Source organism: Chelonia mydas, chromosome 26 (genome assembly GCF_015237465.2).
Source record: "Chelonia mydas isolate rCheMyd1 chromosome 26, rCheMyd1.pri.v2, whole genome shotgun sequence".
NCBI lineage: Eukaryota > Metazoa > Chordata > Testudines > Cheloniidae > Chelonia > Chelonia mydas.
Genome location: NC_057859.1, coordinates 12,894,673 through 12,920,013, shown reverse-complemented (window position 1 = coordinate 12,920,013; position 25,341 = coordinate 12,894,673). Strand labels below are relative to the sequence as shown.

Sequence of the window (25,341 nt, the reverse complement as noted above, 5' to 3'; positions counted from 1 at the left end):
GAGTGCATCTGTAAAGATAACAGAGCTGCGTGTCTGCTGAATAATTGATGGTTTTATTCCATCTCCCACTGAAAAGAGAACCGACCTCAATCCGTCTGTCCGTCAGAGCCAGCCTCTCTTTTCATTGCACACAAGGCGATGTGACAATGCTTCGGTATGGGGGGGCTGCCTGGAAGTGATAACGGCGTATCATTTGCGCCTGCCATCCAAGGAGCTCAGAGCCCTTGGCAAGCATTGATTAGCCAGCCAACGTCCCTGTGCCAAGAAAGGTAGACAGATACCGTTATACCTGTTTTACTGAGAGGAAAACTAAGGCACAGAGCTCAAGGCTGATATTTTCCAAAGAATCCACTGCTCTGGGGACCCAGCTTGCTACACTTCAGGTGTCCAGCCATGTAGCCAAAACGGAGGCAGGCCAAAAGCTTTTAAGTCACTTGCCTAAGACATCCCAGGACGTCAGTAGAAGAGCTGGGAGCTCCCAATTCCCTGCTCTGAGCCACTAGATTTCACTCCCTGTCTCTGGAAATATTGATTTCCCACTGCTGTCTGCAATTCACTCTGACAGTAATGAGGACTGTCTCTTTAGTCAGGCCATTCAGTTATCTGTGGCGTCATGCCAGACACACAGAGCCAGGGGCTGGCTTTAGCCGATCAAGCCCCAGGACCTCGCATGGTCTCACCTTAGGCCATGTGAGCCCTTTGCAAGTGGTTCTGCTGCCAGGGCACTGTGCCGGGCATACCAGCCACATGAGTGGGTACGACACTCTCAGGAAAGGGCAGAGTTCGGATTGCAGCCACTTGTCCTCAGGGCAATTTGGAGCCTGGGTGGCTTCCATCCACACCCTGCACTTCCATGTGAACAGGGCTTTAAAGCAACCCTGCTCACTCCTTCCCCCAGCCTCGTCCCCTCCCTCTGGGTGTAACCCACCACTCCAGCAAAACGCCTTTGACTTCTGTGGGCATCACGATGGTGCAAAGATCACAGTACGGGAGCCTGTGTGGAGACAGCAGCCTCTCTAAGCTCCAGCTGGAACAGCATCTGGACCTGCCTCCTCCTTCAGCTTTTCCTAGCCTGGGTAGTTCAGTGTGATTGGCCCAAGATGCCAGGGGAGATGCCCAGCTGGTAGGGAAGCAGCTGCCACCTATCCCATCAGTCATTCCCACCAGCCTGGCTCACCGCTGGCACAGAACCCGTCCCCCAACGGACACAGGCAAAGTTAAGAAAGTCAAGCCACCAAAGTGGGGGAGATTCAGCCAGCTCCCACGGCGCGTCTCTCTTCAGCTCGAGTCACCTCGCTCGCAGACAAGCTGCCGCGCCACACAGAACGTGCGTCCTGGATCAGGGCATGCTCGCTGCAGTGACATGCAATGCACGATTCAACAGACCAACGGGGCTCTGTGTTACCAAAGTGATTTGAGTAGTTCAGAGCCATCTAAGCCCAGCAAACAGATGGCCGGGGAGTCACGGTTTTTAAAGCACGTTATAACTACAAACTTGACAAGCCGGGTTTTATTTTTAAATTACGGATTTTTCCAGTTAAGCAAACTCAGGCTCGCTTAGGCTGGTGGCTCACAATGAATTCACCAGCATGTCCCTCGGATGGCTGCGGGGTCGTCTGCTGGAAAGGCAGAGCGGGGGGAAGCTAACAGGTTTCCTGGGATTTGCCCCCAGAGGCTCCTGCCAAAAAGATATCGGGGCATCCCAGGCTCTGAGAAGAGAGCCGATGTTGCGATGCCAACAGCAGAATCTGAGAGTCTGGGATAAGGGCTAAGACATGGCCCAGCACAGGGCGTCGAATAGAATTCAGAAGAGGGGAATTGGGACTCAGGACCCCTAGGTAAGTTTCTTCTTCATGACTGCGCTACTGAGTCAAGTCCAGTGAGCCCACGCTGGGGCAGAGTCGGAATCCAGGAGGAAGTCACTTATCTTGGTCCGTAACCATCTCCCCAGCGCTTCCTTTCTACACATCAAGCTATTTTCTAGGTGGACCAGGCTTCACACATCACACCCAATACACCATCGGCAGTGGAGAAAACCAGAGACACGCACCAAGGGGGCTGGGTGGGGGAGGGGGAAGAGCAGCTCTGGTTTCTGAGAGCCGGTGAGATATTGATGTGTTGCAGCTGGAGAATCGTCACTCCTGCCAGATGGTCGTCTCCCCCGCCTCCACCACCCGTGCAGCCGAGCCAGGGGGTGAGATTCTATGGCTGGCAAGTTTGGGGGGGAGGTGGATTAGTGCACACACGGAGCAGAAGGAAAAGCTAAAGTCTTTCCTGCAGGAGAGCGCCCATCAACCAAGTAAGGCTGGAGGGATCGGGCAGGGAACACAACATGAAGGGACACCAGAGTCAGAGCAGCTGTTGGGCTAGAAGAGAGGAGGTTTGGCAGCAGTCTGGGTGGACTTGAGAGGAACGAGCCTGGATCCAGTCTGACCGAGCGCTCCTCCATCTACTGAGCCCATCTCAGGCTGCTCGTGGGACCCCCTGCTTAGCCTGATTGATGATTTTACAGAGCCCCAACATTGGGCCATCGATTGCCTGCTGAGGGGTGGGGGGTGGGGGAGACGACAGAGGAGGAGACTGACTTTCATGGCTTCACCTCCAGAAGAGAACATAAGAACGGCCAGACTGGGTCAGACCAAAGGTCCTTCTAGCCCAGTGTCCTGTCTGCCAACAGTGGCCAGGGCCAGGGGCCCCAGAGGGAACCATCAAATGATCCATCCCCTGTGGCCTATTCCCAGCTTCTGGCAAACAAACAAACAAGAGGGGTGGCTGCAAGGCTGCTGAGGGTCCTGTTCCCAAACCTGCAGGGTCCCTTCCCACCCCTTGTCTTGCTTTAAGCATCTTCCTGCTCCACCAGGGCTGAGAAGTGACAGGGAATCCGGACAGGGGGAGGCATGACCCATATGGACTGCTCTGTGCCATGCTTGACACCCGCAGTGCAGCATCTGTCCCTCCATGTGACGAGCCCCTCATCACAGCCCATCAATAATGCACAGCACTTCCCCTTTTGTTGTCAGCTTTCCCGGCTTGTTCATTATTTATCAGCATGGGCTAATTCCACCTGACAGGTGCACCTGTTCCTGGGAACCTTGGCCCAGCCAGATACCGCCCAGGTCAGAACTAAACAAAAGGAGGCACGGCTCATTGGAGACACATCCCAAGAGCCTCCAGCACAAACGCACACTTCCTAAACTTCTGCTGGGTGTCACGAGTCTGCCGCTCTCAAGCACAGAGGCTCTCTGATGCAGGCATTTGTTACACCCATGCCCTGGCATCCAAGTACATTTCTAAGGCCCTGTTTGAACAGATAGATCCCAAAGTACTTCAGCAAGAAGCAAGACTCCTTTCTGGTGTAACGCCATTGGCTTTAGAGTTTGGCTCAAGCAATCCAGGATTCACTTTGCTCACCACTTAAATGCAGCCACCTCTGGAGTGGAAGCTGACAGCTGTTTAATGTGACTTGATGCATCCATGACGAACCACATGACGAACTGGAGCCATTCCAGAGCAGAGCGCAAAGGACGAGAGATTTGGAGGAGCTGGGCAAGGCCACGCTGCAGAAGGAACGGCTATGGGGAGAACTAGAAATGCAAGGGATGTTCTAAAGATGACAGGGACCAATTATTCTCATTAGTGGCTGAGGACAGAACAAGTAGGGATCGGCTCAGAGCTGCAGCAGGGGAAACATAGGTTAAATGTTACACAAAACTTGCCAATCCTTTGCCCTTCTCCTAAGCCCTCTTGGCACAGAATCTGCAGGGCTTTGGCGACATTAACTAGTTAATAACTTCCAGCTCTCCTGCAAGCTGGGTATTCTCCTCATTATACAGATGGGGAAACCAAGGCACAGAACTTCAGTGACAAAACTCACCCTGCAGATCAGTGGCGGAGTTGTGACAAGAACCCGGGAGTCCTCGCTCCCTGCTCTCCTATCCTAACCACGCAGAAACCCTCTTCTGAAGCAAGGAACTGAACCCAGGAGTCCTGTCTCCTAGCCCATGCTGTGTTTGCTAGGCAACACTGGCTCCCAGACAGACAGCTGACTTCCCCTCCCCAGTTTATCATCTGAGCTGCCTTGAGCCTGTGTCCTTTCGGCTTTCTTCCTTCCCCAGGACTGGTCCTGCTTCTCAGACCCCATGGGAAATGCTAAACGGGGAGCAATTGCAAACACCAGTGAGGGAGAAAGAAATACACGGGGGATTTGGGGCTGGACCTAATGGAGGCTAGCAACTGGGAATACAATTCACCATGCTTTCACCTGTTAGATACAAGGGAGACTCTAGCTAGTCAATGGAACAAGCTGCCAAGGGTGGTCCTGAACTCACGGTCTCTGGAGGCATTCAACACTCAACTTTTTATCCAATACTCGGTAGGGCTGGCTTTGTAACACCATGAACTACATCACTGGCTCTCGTGTATACCGGGGGGTGCCGCTCCAAGCTCTCGACACTCCCCTCGAATGCTCATGGAGCCTTGCCCGCAGCCCATCTCCTTCCCTTGAAGTAGCAATTTGGTTTGGAACCTCAGAACATCCAGAGTTTCACGGCACAGACAACAGAAAGGGCAGCAGTGAGGCCCGGGGGCAAGACTCCAGGCTCGTTGCTAAGGGAAGGGGGAGAACAGATCATAAGAACATAAGAACGGCCATCCTGGGTCAGACCAAAGGTCCATCTAGCCCAGTATCCTGCCTTCTGACAGTGGCCAATGCCGGGTGCCCCAGAGGCAACGAACAGACCAGGGAATCATCAAGTGATCCATCCCCTTTCACCCATTCCCAGCTTCTGGCAAACAGAGGCTAGGGAGAAGAGGTTCTGCATCTCCTTGTCTGGCTTCAGTGAATCCCATTGGCTGGGGAAGGCTTTGCGAGATTTCAGCCCCCCAGAGCCTGCAGAGAGCAAGTAGCACGCGCTGCTTCCCAAGGAAGGGGCAGGGATGCGCGGCTGCGTAGAGGGAGGATTCGTGCGGGCTGCACTGGGCCGGAACTCACTTCTAGCATTGCCACCACAATGCTGCCTATGGCCTCTCGCTGCCCAGGACGAAGGGCTCTGGTTTCCCTTCTTCCACAGGCTGTCCAAGCTTCTCTGCACTTGCAAGGCCTCTCTGCAACAACCCCCATCTGCGATTCCCTGACTTAGATCATCTACCCAGCCTGTCCCCTCCACCTGGCCATCACTCCTGGCTTTCTTCCACCTCCACAACAACATCTCAAGCCACCCCTGAAACCACCCGTTCCATCCTGCATTCTGCCCCCAACACTCCCCCATCACTCCAGTTTTGCATCCTGCTGTATCAGCTTGTGCCCACGGACTGTTGCTCATTGGGGCAGGCACCCTGCTGATGTGGCACTGCCTACCTACCGTGCCAGGCTGCCCCTGCTTGCTTCATGTCTAAACAGCTCATAAAATCTCCAGCAGCGTGCAGCTATCCGGCTTATTATCAGGGCAGGAGAGGGAATGGGGCAAGGGGAGGTGGGAATGGGAGCTGTTTACTCAATTTACAAAGCAATTACAGGAGCTAAAATTAAAAGCGATCTGGAGGAGCCCAGCTGGGACATCAAAAGCAAGCACGGAGGTTGGAAATGGCACACAGGGGCTTTGCATTAGCACCTGGGTGCAACATTCTGCCTTCAGCTGCAGGTATGCAACCCCATTCACTGTCTGGGATTTATTCTCGAGAACCACTCAGAGCTCCTTTCTAGAACCAGACTGCAGAGCTCTGAGCACCAGGGTTTTGCAGTGCAATTGCACCATCGGCCTCCAAGTGTGGGTTGTTATAAAGGTTACCATTCATCTAAACTGGAATCCTAAATCCACCATCCCCCGCCACTAGATTTGGGATATTCAGATCCTCCAGTGCTGGGTCAGATCCGAAATGGGCCTGTTTTCCACAGCTAGCTTGGATGCAGTCCACACCTGGAAGAAGTCCCACAAAATCAGCCTGTTGGATTTTAGGGCGCTTGAACCCATGCTTCAAACCCTATTCCAGGTCCACACCCCTCCTCCTCAGTCCTCTTTTGCTAGCCCTGTTAGATCAACCTGGGATCGGGAAGTCAAGACCTTTGCAAAAGGTCTCTGGTAGTAAAGATCTGCCCTCAGTTACCGTCCTGCCTTGGAGTGGGACAGCTCAGTGTGGCTCTTCATTTGGGAGCGTAGTTAACAGTTCTACCAAGTTTTGCCTCAGGCACATGGCTATTTTTAGGCACTAGTGGGGCACAGCGAGCATGTAAATATCTACCCGTGCTGGGGATTACACCTCAGCCAGAGTGTAATCACCCCCTAAATCACATGAGCCAGCAGATCTGATGGATACACACTCAGGGGCAGAGGCCGTGGGAGTTCCAACGTGCTATTTTTGTAGCACAGTTTTTACAGGGTGGAACCTGCACTTTAAGTCACCAGGAACCAGGTTAGTTCCCCCCTCAGTAGTTATCACTACGCAGCGTGAAATGGAGCAAGAGTAGAAAGTCGGGGGGAGAAGGGACAAAGGGTTCTGCAGGAACGGGGGGTTGCTGAGCTAAGACAGACTGGGTTGCAGGATCTGAGGCAGGAGGCGAACAAGTCAAGGGATGTCAGAGTAAAGGAGAAAAAGGACAGGGTGAGATAAAGGGCGTGTGAGGGGGAATAGGATTTAAAGGAGAGAAATTGACTAGAAAGTGAAAGGTACGGTAGAGTCAGATACTGGGGGGGGGGAGGGTGATATAAGAACTTGGCAGGGCAAGTGGAAGAGGGGGTAACCCAGCGCAGAGGGGGGGCAAGCAGGAGGGGGAGCATGAAGATCAGTACCAGGAGGGTGGTAAAAAGGGGAGCACCCATTCAAGGGCTGCCCTCTGTCTAGAAATGGGGCTGGGGTGGTTACAGCAGCACTTGGCAAATATAGGGGGATCGAGCAAGGCTGATCACTTGCAAACCACACAGTGCCGGGCTGCAGAGAGCTTTAACTCCACTGGCAAAGCTCCCAGCTCAGGAGCCGCTTCCCTCCCCGCGGGGGAACAAGCCCATCTGCAAGTAAGAGACCAACGTCTCAGCCAGCTGCGAGGCTCCAGGTGGCACAAACAGAACCAGGACCCTCCAGCTAAGCTGGAAAAGTGCCTAGATGCTGTCTTTTAATAGTGCAACATGAGGGTCAGGTGACCTGTAGGCCTTAAAGTGACACACACCCCAGGACGGCAATCCATGCCCCCAAACATTCCTATTTCCCAGGGGGCTACCCAGCATCTTAATATTAATGCTTTAAATATATATATCTCCTCTTTCTTGCAGGCCCATCAGCAAAGCATAGGGCACAGGGGACCACACTGGAAGGAGCTAGGACACCTAGGAAAATGACACCGGTTGTCTGCAAAGCATCCTCTACTACGCCAGCACCTATCAGCTAGTATGACCGGCTAGTGCCGATGGGACCTAGTAGCTTTCAGCACCATAGCAAAGCATGAGCGAGACCACAAGTAGTTAAGCTGGGCATCTCCCTGGGAGAAGGGCTCAGTGGCTAACAATCCATTGCCCAGTATCGTCCGATCTTGTTAGGTCACCAGTTCATACCCAGCCCAGGTCAGCAGTGACTGACGGGCATTCAATGGCTGCTCGGTGACCTACATAAAATAAGGTGGAAGGGGTGAAACATGATTTGGGGTGAAAAGCCATTTTGTGGGCCCTCCCCCCAATGTTTTGATGAAAATTTTTCAATCAGCTTGGGGGGGGGGGTTGTGAACCCAGTTCCTTGGGGGAGGGTATATACAGCACAAAGACCACAACTCGGGTGCTTAGGGTGACCAGATAGCAACTGTGAAAAAACGGGATGGGGGTGTGGGGTAATCGGTGCCCATATAAGAAAAAGTCCCCAAAAACAGGACTGTCCCTATAAAAGCGGGACATCTGGTCACCCTACGGGTACCGATTGGTTCCCCCTACCCACTGGAAAGTATCAGTAGCCAAGGGATGACCAGGCCCTGGAGACCCATCTCCTCTCCGCTCCCTACAGGGCTCTCTCCAGAGTTGAGAGGTGCTGATGGGGAAATATCCAGGCTGCACCTGTTCTGGGAGGTAATTAGAGGGATCGGGACCCAGGGCTGCCCCGCCATCAGCTAGAGGGAATGTGGGGTGTGTGTAAGGATGGGGAACAAAGGGAACAGGAATTGTAGAGAGAGCAGAGGGATGGAGGGAGGGGGATCCGAGATTTGCAGGGAGCCTGGGCAGGTCCATGGGGTGGAAGGAGAACAGGAGGGGGTCAGAGTAAAGGGGAGGAGTGGGTGGAAAGGGGGATCTCAGAGCATGGGTGAGGGAAAGAGGGGCAAGTGATCGGTGCTGGTGGGAGGGTGAAGGGGGAGAATGGAACAAGGGAGCAGGGTGTGGGATAAGGTGGGAGGGTCAAAGCCCAGCAGGTCAGAAGGGGAAAAGGGAAGGGGCTGGGGTGGGCAGCGGGATGGAGGTAGGAGAGGGGGCTGAGGCAATGGGACAGGCTGGGAGTCGGAGACTCCCCGGGATCCTGTCCCTGGTCAGTGTCCTGGGCGTCCCCCCCTGGACTCCTGTCCCCTCCTGACCCTCTAGGATCCAGCCCCATGGCAGGGTTTCAGAGCTTCACCGCACAGCGAGGGAGGGGGTGGCCCTGCCCCCCACACCCCTGTCCCCCAAGGCGCTCTCAAGGCAGCCTCTGGGGGCACGCTCTTCCCGGGGTCTCTCCGCAGACCCCCGCCCTGGGCACTGGCAGTGGGCATGGGGCAGGGGCAGGGGCAGGGGCAGGGGATCCCTCCCCCCGCCACAAGCCGGGACCCCTCCCCTGCACCCAGCCTCTCCCCCCGGCCCCTGCCCGGACGCCCCCGACGGGCAAGTGTCCACGGTGCCCGCGCGTCCCCCCTTCCCCGGCCGGGCCATGCCCGGTGCCGGGCGGCCCCGCTACCTGCATGGCTCGCTCGCGGGAGCCGCCCGGGGATCGCCGCTCCCAGCCGCCTCCAGCCCCGCCGCCCGCGGGACTCAGCGCCGGGACTCCGGGCCAGCGCTCAGCCCCCGCCCAGCGCCGAGCCAGCCCCTTAACCCTCCCGTGCCCGGCCCTCCCAAACCCGCCGCCCGTCTCCACCAGCCCGCACTGCAGAGTCCGGAGCCAGGGAGAGCGGGCGGATGGAGAGACATGGGTGCCCGGGGCAGGGGAGGTGTGGATGGGGAGGGACGGAGAGAGCCGTGGGGATGGAGAGACAGATGGGGGTGGAGAGAGGCGTGTATGGGGAGGGCGAGACAGAGGGATGTAGCCACGGGGAAGGAGAGATGTGCATGGAGCCAGGTAGGGATAGATGTGTATGGGTTAGATAGATGTGTATGGGGATGGGTGGATGGATAGATTGATGTGTATGGAGATAGATTGGTGTATATGAGGAAAGATAAATGTATATGGGGATAGATCGATGTATATGGGGATGGATGGATGGATAGATAGGTGTCTCTGGGGATGGATGGATAGACAGGTGTCTCTGGCGATACATAGATGTATATGGGGATGGATGGATAGACAGGTGTCTATGGAGATGCATAGAAAGATGTGAATGGAGATAGGTGGATGTATACGGGGATAGATCGATGTATACGGGGATGGCTGAGGTGTGTACGGGGATAGAATAGATGTGTATGGGATAGATAGACAGACTGCTTATCTCAGGCTGTATAATTCACAGGCACCCTCCTTAACCCTTTCACTCGCTCCCATCTCTAGCTCACCTCCTTATCCCTTCCATCCCATGTGTCCCAGTGCTCTTACCTCCACCCCCACCCCACTTTCAACAGCTCCCCTCCTTCTGCCAGGCTCCTGGGTCGCCCTTCCCCCTTTCCATGCCTCATGGCTCTGCAGAATGCACACCCCGAGCATGGAGCATGGCCCCTGTGCTGGCTGCCTCTCCCGCCCTTATGCACGTGGGGAGCCAGTGGACAGCCTGTCCTAAGGCAAAGGGGGTGGCATACAGGGTCAGAGGTGCTGGAACTAGGGGTATGGGGGGTGCTGGAGCACCCCGGCTTGAAGTAATTTCCATCATACACAGGGTTTACAGTTGGTTCAATGGCTCTCCGAATGATTGTTCCAGCACCCTGTCCAGGGTGGACACTTTGGGGAGGCAGGGTTGGCTTTGGAGCAGACACTCCCTTCAGGGTACCTGGCCATAAGGCGAACGCCTTTCCTCTCAGTGGAGAGATGGTACTCAGATGCCTACCCCCTTACGGGATGGGCACGGTGGCCGAGCGCATGGCTCATTCCTTCAGGATTCATGATACTCACTTCTTTCCCTCTGTGGGCATGAGAAGCAGCACCTTGCATGAAGGCAGGTGCCCTTCCTGTGAGGGGACCAGGACAGGTGCCCCTTTCTTCAGAGCCTGAGATGAGGAGAGAGGTTTGGACGCTGATGGACCAGGAGGAGTCTGAGCTCCCAGGTTGGAGGTGATGGGAACTCAGGAGCAGCATCTTCAGAGAATGCATGAGGCACAATTGACCAGATCCTATATTTGGCCAAATCCACCAAATTTTGGCCCATTATGGCTGGAGTAAGGCTTCAGTTGTGAGCACTGGAGGAGGGGTTTTTTCCTCATTTGCGGCTATAGATTAATGGCAGGCTTGTAGTTCATCCACCAGCTGGGGACTTGGGAGCCCTGGGCTAAATTCCCAGCTCTGCCACTGACCTGCTGCATGACCTTGGGCACGTCACTTCATCACTCTGTGGCTCCGTTCTGCACTGTAAAAGAGGGGCTAACAAACCTCCTTCTCCCCCCGCCCCATGTCTGTATTGTCCATTGAGAACTCTTCAGGGCACGACCACTCTCTCACAATGTGTCTGTACAGAGCTGAGCATGACAGGGCCTGCAGGTGCGTCTGTGATGCAGTTAACAATAAAGATGCCGAGATCTTTTATGTGGTGGGTGCAATTCACCGAGTGCCTCCTGGAACTGGAAATATAAGACTTGGCAGGCCGAACCGAGCAGTCAGCAAAGGCACAAAATACCAGTGTTCAAAAAACAGCCTGGGGAATCTTTTGTTCTGCCGACTGCACGCTGCTTCGCACCACCTCCCTCATTAACCCACCCATCCCCTCCGCTCCGGGCCCTCGTTTGCACTGGGTAAACAGCTCCTAATAGCACCTTTGCTCTTTCATAAAAACAATGGCGTCTGGGCCCAAAAAGAACATTAAGAGCCGCTGAGGGCCCATGTTTACTGGTTGCGAGACCAAAATATTACAACCCTTAAGACAAGAGTGTTCATTTTCCCTTCACATCCACTTGTAACTCCTCAGAGGCAGACATGAGAGGGTTTTGTGGGCCACATGCTCAGCTGGTGTTAATCAGCGAAGCTCCATGTACATCAATTCACACCAGCTGTGGAGCTGACCCTCTTGGTTGCTTCATCTCAGCCTTTTGGCTTTGAACCAGGCTGTCGTTGTCGGTTTCACCCACATCGAAATGTCCCCCAAAACACGTTGCTTTTTGAACAAAATTCACGTAGAGAAAAAGGAAAGGAAGCCTTTTGATAACATCCCAATGGCTTGTTTCCACCTTTCTGGAATGGAACAGCTCAAAAAGTAATTTCAAAATGAAATTCACTGGTTTTTTTTTTTATCATAAAATCGTTTTTAGAAAGCTCAAAATTGGAACGCAATGGTTAGATTTTATCTCAACAAAAGGACAGGCAATGAATCCTCCCCCCTGAATGGGCCTGTTGACTTCCGTGGGACTGAAAATTAAGCATGTGCTTAAGTGAACTGGGTCTGAAAACTTTAACCCCAGGGGGATAAACGAACAATCCAATAGAAAAGCCAAGGGGTCTGTAGCAAGGTCAGGTCCATGGGCTGATCTGATGAGTACAATAGAGGCTCAGCACCACATAGGATTCCACTCATTGTAGAGTGGTGAAAACAAAAGTCAAACCATAAGATCTTTGCTCTTCGGAAAATGTTTGGTTTTGTAAAAAATCAAAACTGTGGAATTTCCCATGAGACAGAAAATCCAGAGAGAGAGAGAGAGAGAGTTTACAATCGAAGAACTCTAGAGAGACAGTCAATGGACTCAAGTGTGGTGTAATATGTGGACTACAAAATCAAGAGAACTGGGGGCTATCCCTGCCTCCATTCCAGACCTAATCCAATTTGTAGGGTGGCATTTGTAGATGTAAAGTGATGACATGTTGTGTCAGTTTAATATCAGATCATGCAAGTATTCTCTTATAGGGAGCTCCAATCTGGCCTGACTGTAGAAGAACAAACTCCCTGACCAGTTGTGATCCTAAATGCATGCATCTCTGAAAGCCTTTAGAAGCACTTAGCGCCAAATTTACAATGGCATTTGGGCACCGAAGCACCAGGGTTTTCAAAATCCAGCCCTTCCTACTTTGCCTGCAAGTGCTATGAGATGGATAAAGACACCTCCTCTTCCTTATGTTCTCAGTGTTACATGATGAAAATATATGAGCTCACTGGGATCTGGCAACGCAGAGCTCGCAACCCTATTGTATTTATTTGGACTGAGAGCTATAATTGCGTTCTGAGGCTCCCTCTCTGACAGCAAGTACCAGCTGTTTGTGATCTGCGTAGGTGTCTGTTGGTGGAGCAGGCGTGGGGAAGTGTATCCATAAGAAAGGAGTCCCGGGTCAGTGCAGTGGGGCTAGGAAGTGAATCTTTAGCTCTCTGTTCTGGAGAGAGAGATTATAATAAGAAATTGAACACAGTTTGCATTAATAGCAACGCAACTTGGTCTGACAGTAACAGCAAGGATCTCAAAGAGTTTACAGCAAGAACCTCAAAGTGTTTACTAGCTCCATTTTACCAAGGGGGAAATGGAGGCAGGAAGAGAAGAAATGATTTGCTAAGGTCCTATGGCAGATCTGGGACCAGAACGCAGTCGTCTCAAGTCTCAATCGAGGGCCACACTCATAAGGCTAAGACAGTTTGGTTGCGCACTAACCAAGATCTGAAATTAATAATTTGCACTGGCTTGGGGGTCTAGAAAGCAGGGCCCTGTTGTGCAGGGTGGTGTATAGACACACAACAAAGATCTGGTCTGAAAAGCTGCCCATCTGAGTGCAAGACAGGCAACAGTTGACTAGACACAGGGGGAGCACAGGGAAACAAGGAAATGACAATGCCCAGTGTGATAAGTAATGGTCACAACACACCCACTGCCTAATCACTAGCAAACCGTAGAGCATTGCTCTCTTTAGCTTAAGCCATAGTCACTCGTGCTTTTAGTGCTAGAGGTCCTCAGTTCAGCCCCCAGTGTATCGCAGCCATGGCATAAGTATCACCGCAGAGGAAGGCTGGAAGGAGGACAGTAAAATGGCCTTGCTGCGGATACTTACAGGCAGCCTCTCCTATGAGTGGAAGAAAGCGTTCTTCCTCATGATTCATTTATTTAAACTTAACAGAACTAGTTGAATTGAGCCAAACTTTGATCAAAAAAAGAAAAGAGGGAAAAAATTCAAGCACATTTTCACGATTCCCCCCAATTTTTTCAACTATCTGATTGAAATTTTTCAAGTTTGCAAATTTCCATCGAAATTTCTAATTTCTTTGGGAAAAAATTTCAGTTCAAATGCCCCAAACTATTTTCATTCCCATTTTTCAATCAGCTCTAACCTTGCATTTGGTCTTTTTCTCCTTCTCTTAGCTATTTTCTCCTCGTCAGGCTGGCACTTTTGAACTATCTTAGCATCCAAGGCCTTAATTCAGCCAAGCACTTAACTTTAAGTATAAAGAAAAGGAGTACTTGTGGCACCTTAGAGACTAACCAGTTTATTTGAGCATGAGCTTTCGTGAGCTACAGCTCACTTCATAAGTATGTGAATGGGCCTGTTGATCTCGGTGGGACTGAAAATGAAGCACGTGCTTAAGTGAATTGGGGCTGAAAACTTTAACATAAAGAGGATGAAAGATAAGGAACAATCAGACAGAAAAGCCAGGTGGTCTGTAGCAATTTCAGGTCCAGGTGCTGATCTGATAAGTAGATATGCTCAGTATCTGCTCATCCCAGATGATGCAAACAAATGTCATACCTAAGATCTTTACTCAGCTCTACACCTGGGTTTTATTATTCCCTGTGACTAAATTATCGGATGACTTAAGCCCTGTTTTTCTGGTCAAGAACCATTCTCAGATGGATCAGGATTCCTGTGAATAAATCCAGTATCATTTTGCATCCATCAAATAGTCCTCACAAACAGGTTTTCACCTAGAGGATGTTTGCAACCAGTTGCTACATGGTAACCCTCTCTGCTCCCTAACTAGATGACTGAAACTTTTCAAACCGGAAGAGAGTGAATGACACCCTTTCTGGTGAGAATTTTTGTTGTCAATATATGAAAGTTTCCAGATCAGCAATGAATAGACCATTTGCCCAGATACTCACACACAACAAAAAAACCCAATATCTCACTTATATAGCACTCTTCATCAGTAGCTCTCAAAGCGCTTTACAAAGGAGGTTGGTATCATTGTCCCCTTTTTACTGAAGGGGAAACCGAGGCACGGAGTGGCTAAGTGGCTTGCCCAAGGTCACCTGGCAGGCCAATGGCAGAGCCACCTCAATCTGAGTCTCAATCCAGCACTCTAGCCACTGCAGCTGCCAGCACAGCTGATTTGCTGCAGCTAATCACAAAGATATTCACCAGCCACCATTCCCATTGTTCAGCCGGCTGTACCCAGGCAAAACGCTGAGTGACTGGCAGTGGGAGGTTTGCCTGAGTAGTAAGGACCATGCAGCATCTGGGTAAAGGAGCTTGGAAGTTGGTCCAGGGTGTTAGAATCAGGTTCATGGGCAGAGATGCCGTAGAAGTAGGCTGGGGAGCTGCTCGCATGCTCAAAGAGAGGGTCACAACCACCCGACGCCTGACCTGCCCCTTTATTGCCATTCTCAGTGCTCTTCAGTGCCGCCTACGGGAAGTGTTAAAGGGTGACTTTGTGCCCCGCTGGTGCCCAGATGCCAGTCTCGGCCATGCAATGCTGGTGCGTCATTTGGGACAGTTAGCCCGCCGCGTGTCGACATTTGCTCCTGATCTCAGCCTGCCAAACCCGGGGCAGGATCTTATTTTTACTTACCCTGTCTTCAAACATCTTCTTATGGGGGACTGATGGATGACTGTCAGTCAATGTGCAGCGGAGGCGGGAGTCACTGGACAGCCCAGGGTAGGTGACGGGCAGATCCAGAGTCAGCCGTGGCAGTTCAAAGCGTTGCTGATGCTGGCTGCGGATCTACAGTTATTCCCATCTGGTTCCTCTTGCCGCGCCACGTACAAGATGCAAATAGGGACAGAGAGATCCTGGCAGCTGCTTTTGTCTTTGTTCAAACATCCCCGACAAAGGAACCATCCCTATGCCAAGTTTACCTTTTGGGCCATTATTCCCTCTCTGTGACATGCAACACGGCCAGCCTACGGCTGCTAGTTTCCATGGAAACAGAACCCATAGCATCTCCCTTCCCTCTCACTCTCTCTTTTTTAAGGAAGCCAATTAGCCTAAAATAAAAATCCCTTTAAAAACGGGACTGGAACTAGCCGCTTCCTAGCATCCACGGAAAAACTTAAAGGGGAAGTTCTCCACTTCCAGGCACTGGAGGGAGAAAGACCTGGGCTCTGGGGCCCAGGAGATCCCAGCAAGTCTATTTTAGGTGCTTATCTGGCCCCCCGTTGTTGTTTTATCCACACAACACACCTGTGGAGCAAGGCAGTGCTGTTAGCCCCATTGTACAGGTGGGGACCTGAGGCACAGAATCATAGAATCATAGAATATCAGGGTTGGAAGGGACCTCAGGAGGTCATCTAGTCCAACCCCCTGCTCAAAGCAGGACCGATCCCCGACTAAATCATCCCAGCCAGGGCTTTGTCAAGCCTGACCTTAAAAACTTCTAAGGAAGGAGATTTCACCACCTCCCTAGGTAACACATTCCAGTGTTTCACCACCCTCATAGCGAAAAAGTCCCGCAGGAAGTCTATGGCAGAACAGGGAGTTGAATATGGGTCTCCCAAGTACTAGCCCACTGCCCTAATCTTTCCTCTGAAAGAGCTTGGCATCACAGGAGATCCCTGCAAACAGATCTCTGTGCTTTGGGTGGCTGCATGCACCCTGCCCTAACTCACCCCTGCAAATAGATCCCTGTGCTTTGTCACAGGAGATTCCCACAAACAGATCTCTGGGCTGCGACAAAGGAGATCCCTGGAGGCGTTTCCCTTGTTACTGTGCCAGAAGAGATCTCTTGTCTGTTGCGTCTTAGGAGAGCCCTCGATGCAGTTCCCTGTGCTCTGTGCTAGAAGAAAGCCCTAAAAACAGATCCCTATTTTAATCCACTTTCAAAAATTTGCCTAAGGAACCGATCCCTGTTTTCTGCCTTGGAACAAAAAGACTCCCAGGGCAGGATTCCTGGATAACGGCAGATTCACACTGGCTTTACCGAAGCCTTAATTATAATGAACAACAACACGAACTGGGTAGAATCTCAAGAGCAAATGTTGTAAACAGAGGAGCCAACCTCATGCGCCATTAGACACCGGGGCGGGTGCAGTCTGCTGCTTTCCAAACAAGGTTACCGTCGAAATTCTGTGCAGCACCGTTTCATGCTGACATCAAAGGCTTGATTCCAATAAACAAGCCGGAACACCCTGGCTGCAGCGATAGAAGTCAGCTTCCTTTGAAGAACATCCAAGCCGTACAGCTATTTCGCTGAGCCCTTCTATCGGGCCATGCATATGAGGGTCTCAAAGCACCGTACAAAGGCATGACTGTTTTAACTATTGTTTAGAGGGGGAAACTGAGGCACAGGAAGGCCAAGCGATTTCCCCAAAGCCATGCAGTCGGTCAGTAGTAGGAAAACAAACCAGGTGTCCTCACTCCCAGCCCTGTGCTGCATCGACTAGCTGTGAGTCCTTTCTGTTCTCCAGGCCAAATTCTGCAATGTCCTGTCCCACAATTCAGCTGCTCATTTGAGTAAGGGCTGCGGGATCGGGCCCTAATTTAAGAACTGATCCTGAAAGGTGCTGGGCATCTTTTCTGAGTACTCTCAGTACCCATTGACTTTAGTGGGAGCTGAAAGCCCTTCAGGGACCAAGTCCTTAGGCTGTCGGCTCTTTATGGCGGGGGCTTTGTCCTTCTCTATGTCTGTGGGCAGCCATGGACAGCCTGGAGCATCGTGGAGAAATAAATAACAATAGCCACCACTAGAGTTGGTCCAGGGCAGTTACTTCCCCACCTGGACTGGGAGGAGGGTGAGGCAGGGGGCTGAGTTTGGGTTTTTTGAGGCTAACCCAGGGTTTGGATCCACATCCCAGTTCAGATCCCCCAGGAGAGCCTGGGCCCCAGAGGAGAAGGCAGGCGTCGTGTGTATTTCTTATAAATCTCACAGGCACTTCAGTTTGCCAGCGTGATGTTATCCTGCCTGGCTGCAGAGAGTCAAATCAAAGGGAGGAAACGGACAGGAATCGAAACAGCGAGAAGGGGCTACCATAGGCAATATCAAGGGGAAACACCGGGGAAGGTATTAAGTGGGAAATGGTCCCAACCTGGTGCCCACTAGGCAGGCGGAGTTTATCCTTTCCAGGCCAAACCGGGGATCAAAGGGGCTTTGAAAACCTCAGAGGGGGTGTCTACACTGCAGCTGGGAGCATGTTTCCCAGGGCAGGTGGACGGAGGCGCTAGCTCTGCTCGAGCATGCTAAAACTAGCCGTGTGGCTGCAGGAGCATGGGCCAGCCGCCCCAGTCCAACCGGGCCTGAGCCCCCGGGTACGTCCTCGGGCAGCCGGCCTGAGCCACCGTGGCCACGCGGCTATTTTTAGTCTCTACCTGGGCTGGGAAGCAACCTCCCAGCTGGAGCACAGAGGTTGCCTGAGAGACGCACAGAAAGACACAGAGGCTGCAGTGGCGAGATGGGCGTAATTGGGCAGAAGGGAGCTTGCAAGGGAAGATTAAGTGGCGATAAGCAAATAGGCCTGTTTAGCTTTCGACCTGCGCTCTGCCTGCTTTGCTGAGACGATGCGGTATCTGTGTCACTGCAAAGCCTGGAGGATGAGGTTTGCAGGGGCTGAACCCACTTGGGCCCGTCGTGTTTGTACGGGTGAGAAATAGGAAAGGCTGCTGCCCAGAGATTCAGAGTGCTTGACCCGCGCAGTTCCATCTTTGAGAGAGGTGAAGGAAGTCAGGTCTGCCACCCACGGGGTGCCCTTGAGAGAGACCAAACAACTCTAAAGCGCAGGTCAGCCTGTGATCACGACAGCCCCACCAAGTGGAAATCTCAGCGACGCGTAAGACTTTGGCCCCATCTGAGCTGAAGATGGGCTGTGTTCGGTCCAGCTCCGAAGAGAGATGGGGATTTGGACGTGAGCCCCCTGAAATGCTGAGTTTGGGGTACTGGTTTGGCTTAGTCTCTCCTGACAAGAAATACAATGCGCTGAAGGGCCCACAGGCCAAGGCCAATGGAAGCAGACAGCTCGGCAGGGACCCAGGAGGGGTGCGGAGTTTGCATTTCACAGGGGCTTTGTCGACAGAAAGGCCATTTCAGAAGAGTAAGAGACAGGCAACGCGCAAAGACTCAGGAGTTTGGTCAGCTGGGTCACACGGTAACTGTGTCTGCTCCCCGACTGGATGAGTGAAAAGTTTGCAAATTTGGGTTCTGCTCGGGAAAGCATCAGAGACGCTGGACTCCTTCTCTGTATCCCCTGAGACTGCAAACAGGGACCAGAGATGCCAAGGGAAGCATCGGCCCACCTCATATTCACACCTGATTTCTGGAGCTCCTTGCTCCAACTGCAGTGGATAAATTCTGCAGTGGGATTTTGGCTTTTCGGGGCCCAGATGGAAGGGCAATGCAAGAACAGGGCAGAAAAAGTTATTCTAATGTTTCATCTTGTCTGGGTTGAGTCCTGCAACTAGCCTCAGGATCAAATGGGAAAATCCTTTTAACTTTACCAAAAAAACCACATTTTTTCCTTTGTGGGCAACGCTAAGGCTGTGTGCGAAGCTGAATGTCACTAGCGAGCCATGGGGGGCCTGGGGCCAGATCCTTAGCAGATATAAATTGGCACCGTGGGCAGTAGATTTACACCAAGTGAGGGACTGGCTCAGACTTCCAAGGCTCTGGCACTTAAAGCTCCTTGAGGGCAACTGGAAGCCAGCAGACCTGAAATGGGCCAGAGGGGGCAGAGTCTGACCTCAACCACACCAGATTTCCACCGTGGTGTCAATGAGCCCATATTCAGGTCCAGTCTCTCCATTTGTACAAAGCACCAGAGCAGCTCTCTGCTACCTGAGGTGCCTGTTCTTAATACTGCCCACCATTCAGCTCTCACAGCACCGTACAAAGACAGGGCACAGCGCCATTTTCCACATGGGGAAACTGAGGCACAGCAAGAGAGCAAATGGCTTCTCCCCCCCCCCCACTCACTCAGCAAGCTAATGGCAGGGGCAGGATGAGAACCCACATCTCCTGATTTACAACCTCACCCCCCCTGACTGTGGGAGCCCAGCATCCGTATCCAGAGAGCTCCGGTCTTTGGCTAAATGGGACTCCAGGGGCAGGGTTTGAAAAGGTTCAAGCCTCTGCTGAGCCCCTGGCAGCATCATTTGGGGTGACATTCCACCCCCGCCACGCAGAGGGCCAGCCTAGGCCTCAGGCTGGCCCTCTGCCCAGCGGGGAGCTTTACCCAGCACGCTCAGCACCTCTCCTGATTTGACCCTAACTGCAGGACACTCACTGGCTGCTTGCCTGACGGGCTGGACATCTGCAGTGGAAACTGCCGCTGCCCACCCCCCTCGAACGGCATGCGGGGGTGTGGGGAGGGGAAGACAGAAATGCTTCCCAGCCCCTTGCAGCCCAACTCTCCCTAATCCACCTTAATCTCAGCAGCACTGGTTAAAACCCACTCTCGCTTTTTAATCTCTGCCTGAATCTTCCTCACTCCCCCTCTCCTTCTCCTCCTGAAGCCAGCTCCAATCTGTCCTTTGTGCTGCAACACGCGGCACAGCGCCCCCCTCTGGTGCGCACGTAAACCCCGCAAAGCCCCTAGTGCTAGCCAGCATTATCTGCCCCTTTTCCGTTTTAAATGCATCTGCTCTTAATCACCGTGCAATATCCAGACACCAGCCTGGAGGGGCTTCATCGCTACACAGAGCAAGCGAGTCATGGGATGTAGGATCAGAAGGGATCAATTGGATGATCAACTCCAGTGCCCTACTATTTCAGCCAGCCCTGTCATCGTCCGGTTCATAAACTTATCACGCTTCATCTTCTGCTCCTCTTGGGAGCCTGTCCCAGACCCTCCATCCTCTGCTGGTTAGGAGCCTTCTTTGGCTGAAAAAATTTCACCTGGCTCTGCTTTTTCATAGCCCCTGCTGCCTCTGAGCACAGCGGCAACCAGAATGATTCCAGAGCACACAGCCCAGAAGGAATGCCTGACCCACCAAGAGGCGGCAGAGGAAATGTATGTCCTGGAGGGAATGGCTTAAGGCTAGCTGAGCCACGGGTTTGAATTACACAGATTTCCTGGGACCGTCAGTTCCAGCCCCACAGCACTGAGTCAGCCTGACAGCCAGGTGCGGTGCTTACTCTGAGATCCAGTTCAATCCAATGAGAATGTACGTGGCCTGCCGTGGAAGCGTTGGAAAAGGGTGTGAAAGAGACAGATCCCTGAAGGGGTCTGTCAGAGGTTCTAGGCCAGTGTATGTGGGCTGTGTGCATGTGGGCGTGTGTGTGCGCGCCTGTGTATCAGCGAGGACGTGTGTATTGCTGGGTCAGTTTACACGTGCGTGTTTGAATCAGTGTGCGCACGTGTTCATGGGTCCGTGCGCTCACAAGTGCGTGTGCATGTATCCGTGTGTGAATGTGTGCCAGCTAGCGTGTGTGTGTGTGTCAATGCATGTTTGCACATGTTTGTGCGTGTGTGGGCATGCACCTACATGTCTGAGGCAGCATGGCTTAAAGACTCACTGTGTGACCTTGGACTGTCACTGCTCCGTGCCTCAGTTTCCCCAGATGTGCAATGCAGCTCCCTCTCAGGGGATGGGAGGGCTGAAGCTGTCAGCATCTGTGGAGGGCTTGGAATGGGGAGCGCTGGGGCTGCTAATGAGCCCCTTTCACCTCTGGGATGAGCCTCTCTGCTCAGGCACAGGAGCTGGCTGGAGGGGCCCTCGCTGGGCGGATGGGCTGGGGAAGTGTTGACATGAGGCTCTCCTTAGCAGAGTGCTTTCCCTGGTAACTGGGGCTGTCAGCACCTCTCTCCAGTTAGCTTCCCCCTGCACGGCTGACTTGAGGGATGTCAGAAAGAGAGCAGCTTCTCCCCAGCCCGCCCCCACTGTACAGACACAACCGCCCAGCAACGCTCTTGGAGGGGAAGATCCCTGCCACGCTCCTGGAGCCCTTTGGCTTTCCTGAAGCATCGCGGCAACCGGGGAGTCCTTGGGGCCAAGGTGCTGCCTTCTCCCTGCACCAGCCCATCAGGGGCAGTCAGAGGTTAGAGCCGCGGGACGTTAGCGAGAGTCACTGTCCCAGGAGAGTAGGAACAAGACCGGGTGTGGGGGGGTGTCTATTACCAAAGACAAAGGCCCAGGTCCTCAAAGGTATTTAAGCGCTGAACGCCAATGGGCCAATGCTCTTTGCACTGATGCAAACCCTGCAGACATCAGTGGTAATACTTGGCCCCCTATCCCTTCTGCAGCCTCTATTCCTGCAGTATCCGAGCACCTCCCAAATATCAGTGTTGGCACAACCGGGACATGGGCAGTCCGGCCTAGCGGGTAGGACCTGGAGTCAGAATGGTCAGGGCAGGAGCCGGGCCTGGTGGCTGGAGCAGGAGCCAGGGCCAGAAACCGGGAGTCAAGCCAAAGGTCTGAACCAGAGTTAGGAATCGGGAGGCTAGTCAGAGATCGCAGCTGGAGTCAGGGATCAAGAGTCAAGCCAAGGAACAGAGCCGGGCTCTGAAGCAGGGAACAAGAGCAGGGTACTGCCAGGTTGCACAGACAGCTTCCTGGAGCACCCTCCGTGGTTAAAGGGCATGCTTGGCCCAATCAGGGGCCATGGGGGGGCTGCCGATCAGGTTTGCCTTGATGGTGGCTGTGCTGGGAGTGGAGGCGTGTCCCAGGCTTCTTTGTGCTGAGACACCCGAGGATTTTCTCCCCCAGTCAATTGTGGGGGAATTTGTCGGTTCATTGGGGACAATTCTGGGAAGGCCACTGGAGGATTCGAAGCACTCAAGTGAGTTTTGCCTGCTTCCTCGTTGCGAAGTGGTTATGGATTCCAGCCAGAGCTCTAACCCATGCTCAAAGCTGGATCGGCTAGCCTGGACTTAAAGCACCTCCAAACCTGAGTCAGAGGCACTGTGTACACAGTAGGGAGTTTGGACTAAAACCCAGATAAGATCTTGTGACCATCTGAACCCCTATGTTCACCCCTTTTGCAAGACTGTGATACATTTTGTGAGGCTGAAAACTCATAATTTGCTGATTATTATTGTCCTAGTAAAATATGTGTGGCGAGTGTATGTAAAATTGTAAGACTCTACTGTGTGATATTACTAAGGCATGTCCCAGGTCGGGGAGCCGTCACAAACCAGTTCCCCAGAGACAAAAGGCTAGCCGACACCTTGGCCAGAAATCAAATGGACCATCACTTGGTTAAGTGATCATTCTTTGGCAGGAAAGAGGGTCTGGGTGAAAGAGCAACATCTTGACAAAGAAACAGCTTGGGGTTCCCGTCTACACAGACTTTCCGTCTCCTCAACCTCAGCCGGAGGTGATTCTCAAAGAAGAGAAAGCATTATAAGAAGAGAGAGAAGATATCCCAAATTATCTCCCCCTTTCTCTCTACCCATAGCATCAACAACATCCGAAGAACAAGGAAGCAACACTGGACTGGGGGAGAGAGCCTGACTGAAAGAAATTCAGCCAGTGAGACTGTTGGAACATGGGGGGAGAGAGACTTTGCTTTGAATTCACTTAGCTCATTAAGTTGGCATTAGTGGCATTTTATTTTTATTTTCTTGTAACCAGTTCTGACTTTTACGCCTCCTTACTTGTAGTCACCTAAACTCTATCTCTGTAGTTAATAAATTTGTTTTATTGTTTTATCTAAACCAGTGTTTGGGAAACTCCATTTGGGAGAACAGAATTTGTGCATATCATTTTCTATTAATGAAATGACGGACTTTATATGAGCTTGTATTGTCCAGGGGGGAGCTGGGCAGTACAAGACACACATTTCTGCGGGAAAGGCCAGGACTGGGAATGTCCTAGTGTTGCTCCTCAGTGTAATTCATGAGTGGCTGCCCGTAGCGCTCAGACACTATGATAAGGAGTAACTTACATGCTGGAGGCTGTGTGTGGGCAGACCAGGGGTGGTAGCTCTCACAGCAAAGCAGTGTAAAAGTGTGGAGAACTGAGGGATCCAGATTGTATCCTGGGTAATGTCACAGATCCTGGGCTAACTGTGCAGTGAAGACATATGCTGAGAGGTTAAGTGAGTTGCCCAAGATCACACACAGAGCCTATACCAGAGCAGGACATTTGTAGTCTCTCCTCAGTCCCTTCCTCTCCAGCCTGGGCCTCTGACATGGATCCATGAGGGCGGATGCCTTAGGAACCCACTGTGTTTTGAGAAAATTTAGAGGATTTACCCCAACCACCACCGCCCCTCACCTATCCCTCCCCTCCAGAACATAGAGCCAGAACGGATGCACAAAGCAGCAAGCAAGCCACAGTTAGAAAAGGGGCCAGTACTTTAATGGCATCAGCATCCTCCAGCACTGACACCCCTTTGTACCCTAAATCCCAGTGCTGAGGCTTTCCAGAATGGGTTAAAATACAACAGGACAGTGGTAGCCTGCCCTTTGGCAGAAAGAAGTCCAGAGAAGCATAAGGACCCATCTTCACCCCAGAGAGAGTCAGACCAGTTTCCTTTCAGTGCCAAGAGTTGGGGACAGAAGGGGCGATCTCCCAGCTGGGGTCGAATTTAGACCCGTGTCCTCTCCTCTGGCAGCAGGGACCCTGCACCACCTGGAGAAGTCTCCAAAGACCCAGGTAGGTTTTCACCCAAGCAGCAGTGACAGGACGTTCTGTGAGCCTGGCGCTCCAGAGCCAGCCGGGGACAGCAGACATAGAAGCAAGAGTCCCAGCGAGAGCCCTGACCTGGGAAGCAGAGATGAGCCCAAGCTGCAAAAAACTGAGATCTGGATTTCACATCCCCCCTTGCCCCATCTGGTTGGATCTGTGGAGCGGAGGTTTGTGTGTGGCCCATTAGCGAGACAATGACTAGGGTGCCGGGTTCAGATCCAGATCTGGGCTTTGGCAGCACTGGGGAGTGTTTGGCTCTGGGGATCTGGTCATCTCTAAGGGGATGAGCCCTGACCAGTCATCAGGTCGTATATGCATCCTCTTAACCGCCAATAACCTGAACGAGTGAGAGCCCTGCATTCTGGCAGTGCTGCCTGTGGGATACACGGGCAGGGATTGTGCACGGTGGATTTAGCATTACAGCCCAGTGTGTGTGTGTTTGCAGAAGACCAGGGAGGAAGATGAGAGCCTTGCAGGCTCCCTCTCAGATCCTAAGAAAAACTTGCTGGAACCATAGAGCAGCCTGAAGCTGGGAGGAAGCCGCAGACATGAATTAACCCAGGAGGTAACATGGGCATCGGTGGGTTTTAATGGCTCCCCTTTGGGATGGCTGGAGATGTCAAACCCTGGAGGGGTGCTGCTATGCGGCAGGAATTTTCCCTTCTGCCTTGCCATGCTGGCGCTGCAGGGAGTGGGGGTCAGCAGAGGGGGGTGCTTGGGAGAAAGAGCTGAGGGGTGGGATATCCAATGCAGGAGTTATTGCAGGAGTCTCTTCCAGCAGCTCAGAAGTAACATGGGGAGGGTGAGGCAGAGTGGAAGGGAAGTGTCTTTGATGGGGGCGGTTCTGGCATTGGGAGGAATCCAGGCACTTTCCCCAGGAGACCTACAAGTGAAAGGACTCCTGAGCAGTTACCTGGGGAGATATGAACAGACTGGACCCCCCAGAACACCTGTGATGGAAACCTATGGGAGAACTCGGGGGCAGCTTCGACTCAGCGGGGTGGGCGACCTCCAGAAATATTTGCAACATGGCAGCTTGGTATCCACAAAGAGTCCCATGGCACTGAGGATCCCCAAGAGAAACCTTGGTTCAGGGGTCCAGGAGCTCTGAAGAGGACCTGCAAAAGAGAGGTCCAAGAACGTCCATCCCCAGGTGACATCAAGGTCCCAAAGCCCACCTAGAGCTTGCCTGGGACCAGTGGTCTGGAGTTCCAGGACTCCTGGGGAGCCCCAGGACTCTCAGATTCAGGAGTCCTCCTCCACAGAGATTGGAGTGCCCAGATTAATTAGTTTCCCCCTTA

At 52.6% G+C, this 25,341-nt stretch overlaps 1 protein-coding gene across 2 annotated transcripts in view; it reads right to left on the bottom strand.

The window, feature by feature from the left end:
* Nucleotides 1-15,424, bottom strand: part of KCNIP3 (potassium voltage-gated channel interacting protein 3) — an 81,557-nt gene extending 66,133 nt beyond the window's left edge. Inside the window, exon 1 of one of the 2 annotated variants that reach the window (XM_037886486.2) lies at nucleotides 15,053-15,424. In XM_037886486.2, coding sequence (XP_037742414.1) covers nucleotides 15,053-15,067 — 15 coding nt within the window. In that variant the 5' untranslated portion in view covers nucleotides 15,068-15,424. Of the gene's footprint in view, nucleotides 1-8,895; nucleotides 8,998-15,052 lie in introns of those variants that run through there. The other variant, XM_037886487.2, reaches the window with a different exon arrangement.
* Between the last annotated feature and the right edge of the window lie 9,917 nt (nucleotides 15,425-25,341).